The sequence below is a fragment of the Microtus ochrogaster genome, chromosome 10 (assembly GCF_000317375.1).
Source record: "Microtus ochrogaster isolate Prairie Vole_2 chromosome 10, MicOch1.0, whole genome shotgun sequence".
NCBI classification, from domain to species: Eukaryota; Metazoa; Chordata; class Mammalia; order Rodentia; family Cricetidae; genus Microtus; species Microtus ochrogaster.
In genome coordinates this window covers 76,853,045-76,856,462 of record NC_022016.1, presented here as the reverse complement: position 1 = coordinate 76,856,462, position 3,418 = coordinate 76,853,045, and the positions used below count along the sequence as shown (strand labels likewise).

At 40.9% G+C, this 3,418-nt stretch overlaps 1 protein-coding gene across 1 annotated transcript in view; it reads left to right on the top strand.

The window, feature by feature from the left end:
• Window positions 1-1,558, top strand: part of C10H1orf185 (chromosome 10 C1orf185 homolog) — a 10,836-nt gene extending 9,278 nt beyond the window's left edge. Inside the window, exon 5 of the mRNA XM_005353578.2 lies at window positions 1,173-1,558. Coding sequence (XP_005353635.1) covers window positions 1,173-1,558 — 386 coding nt within the window. The remainder of the gene's footprint in view (window positions 1-1,172) is intronic.
• Window positions 1,559-3,418: the final 1,860 nt, after the last annotated feature.

Here is a 3,418-nt window from a genome sequence, read left to right as displayed (position 1 = left end):
GTCTTAAAATGTGAAATTATTTTTTTCTTTATTGAATTCAAAGGCATTGTAATGGTGACCGTGCCGTGATGCCAAGGGTTGGGATGGGTCAGGTTATGGGAGAAAAACCTTGAGTATTTTTAGCCATTTATATGTGCGTGCCATATCCTTATGTCTCAAAACTTGTCCTACACAGTTTTAGAAATGAATATAAAATTTTGAATATAATACGTAAAGTATAAAAGTTAACATGTAAAGTATTATAAAATGTATTTTAAGAATTTTGTGGCATTTTTAAAAACCTAACTTTTTGGTTTAAGGGGCTTAACTTGTTTTTTATGTTGTTTTCCATTTGGGGAAGTTTTATAGATGTATCCACTGGGCCTGCGCTCCACAACTCTGGTTTTCTACAGTGGTATAAGACTCTTTTCTTTCTTTCTTTCTTTCTTTCTTTTTTGGTTTTTGGTTTTTCATGACAGGGTTTCTCTGTGTAACCCGCTCTGGCTGTTCTGGAACCCACTCTGTAGGCCAGGCTGGCCTCAGACTTGGAGATCCACCTGCTTCTGCCTCCCAAACGCTGGGATTAAAAGCTTGTACCACCACCACTCAGCTTCAAGAAACTTTTAAAAGTATATTGTAGAACTGAGATTTCCAGCCTAATTAGAATATGTTCCTGGACCAAAATATTTAAATATCATATATTTAAAATCGTAAAGATGATAGTGATTTGGTGTTTTCTCTTCCAGCATTGTCTTACCCATAATAGCCCTAAAAAGACTCTTAATTAAGACTTGGCTTATCCGTTGGGCATGGCGGCACATACCTATAATCCCAGTACTAGAAGAGGCAGAGGCAAGTGGACCTCTGAGTTTGAGACCAGCTTGGTCTACAGAGCTAGTTCCAGGAAAGCCAGATCTACACAGTGACGCCTTGTCTCAAAAAAAGCAAAATAAATAAGTAAATAGATAAACAGATAAATGCATAGTAATTCTGAAAAAGTCACACATTGTGGTCCACACCTTTAATCCCAGATCCCGAGAGGCAGAGGCAATCTCTGAGTTCGAGATCAGTCTGGTGTACAGAGCTAGTTCTGGGACAGGCAGGGCTACACAAAGAAACCCTGTCTCAAAAAAACAGAAGACTTGACTTGTCAATATGTAATATTCACAGTAGACTTTTTTTTTTCTTAACAGCAGTCAACTCTAAAGATGAACTCTGCCTTCCGGACCTGGTGGACAGAGAGTCCCCTGACATGCTCTCAGTAGAAAACGGCAACAGTGTGACAGGGAGCTTGTCAACGTTCATCCCTAGTTCTTACTATAGCCAAAGCGTGGAAGCAGCTGAGGAGTGGTTCTTGAATGACTCTCTAGAAGCCAAGACTCCCCCAGAGCCTTTACTTGGGGAACCTCTAGCAGAAAAGGTGTTAGCATACCTGTCAAGCATCTCATTAGAAGAATGGCCTAGAAACACAGTGAATGTGACATTTTGTGGCATTCAAAAAGATGAAAACACTAAGGAAATGTTTTCACAAAGAAACACAGAGGCTGGCATACAAAACCTTCCATGTGATACTGAATAAATCTTTTCTCTTGAAGCCTACGATACAGTGAAATCAGAAGTTAAAGCTGACTTTCGAGCTTCTAGTCTCCTACCAAGTCCTTACTAATCTTGCTTTTCTTGTTTTTACCATAAAATGGTTTTAGCCCTTACTGGCTTTTATTTATTTATTTATTTTTAAGATTTATTTTATTATGTATACAATGTTCCTCCTGCATGTACACCTCTATGCCAGAAGAGGGCACCAGACCTCATTACAGATGGTTATGAGCCATTATGTGGTTGCTGGGAATTGAACTCGGGACCTCTGGAAGAACAGCCAGTGTTCTTAACCTCTGAGCCATCTCTCCAGCCCTGGCTTTTATTTTTTATTATTTATTTTTATTGTATATGCATTTGTGTTTTGCCTGCATGCGTGTCTGTGTACGGGTGTTAGATCCCCTGGAAATGAAGTTTCAGGCAGTTGTAAGCTGCCATATGGGTGTTGGGAATTGAACTGGGTCCTCTGGAAGAGCAGCTGGTGCTCTTAACCGCTGGGCCGTCTCTCCTGCCCATTTATTTTTTTCCTCAGTGTCTCGGCTTCAGAACTTAAGGCAAGGACAGCACACAATAGACATATACATGCAGAATTCCCTTGAGGGTTCAGAATTGGTGCGTCTCTACCCTCGGATACACTGATTTGTTATTCTATTTCTGTGTCATCTGCTGCTCCCATCTGTGTCCTCCCTCTTGCCTAGATGACTGCAGGCCTCATCACCTTCTCTCTGCTTCTTTAACAGCTTACTCTATGCAATAACCACAGTCGTATTTTGAAACAAAATACCACAGCCTCCTCTTAAAACCTTCCGGCATCTTCCTAGTTGACTAAAGCACTACTAAGCGTCTTTGCTCTGCCATAGGTAGTTTGTCTCATTTTCAGCCTTTCCTTCCTGATGGGTTGACTCCATTGCAAGAGGACACACCAGAGACAGTTCTATTTTGAGTAATGTAGAGCTATCCCCAGAGTGTCCTGGTATTTTATGTGATGTCTGATCAGCTCATGTCCTTAGAAAAGAAGGGAAGAGAGGGAGAGAGAGAAGGCAATCACTGTGTCAGCATGGAAAGCTTTTTATTGTGTTGTTGCTTGTAAGGGCTTTTCAAAAACTATATTAGTTATATATGTGTGTGTAGTATATATTCACACATATGCACACTATTATATGTGTGTAAATTATGTAATACACACACACACTCATTTACACACACTATTTTAAAATACCTGTAACTTAACATTATCCCTTTGCAACTAACATCACCTTTCAAGAAACAGATGCCGGGGCTGGAGAGAGGGCTCAGTGGTTAAGAACCCTGGCTATTCTTCTTGGGGGCCCAGGTTAAATTCCCAGCACCTACATGGTATCTAACAGCTGTCTGTAACTCTAGTCAGGGCTTCCCACACCCTCTTCTGGTCTTTGAGGGCACCGGGCACACATTTGACACACAAGCATACATAAACACAAAACACTCATTTTTTACATAAAATAAGTAAATAAAAAAATGTAAAAATAAAAAAAAATAATATAAAGAGAAGAAAGGGGGAAAAGATTCCTGATTCCCAGCACAATGTAAATCCAACCTACCTGAAACTTGATCCCTTCTATTCTGTCTGTTCCCTCCTTCCAAGGCAGTTGGCCACCTTCAAGTCTGTAGGGGCAGCCTTAGGTTTGCAGCAAGGGCTCCCTCTGCTGGCGATGCAGCAGCAACAGAGCAGCCATTTGGTGCTCACGGAGGCATGAGCGTATTTCTTTGTATCTTCACAATAGTCGTTCTTAAGAAGAATGGAGGGTACAAGACCAGACATGACGGACAGTGGAGTTAGGTTTTTGATGACCTCCCTTACTGT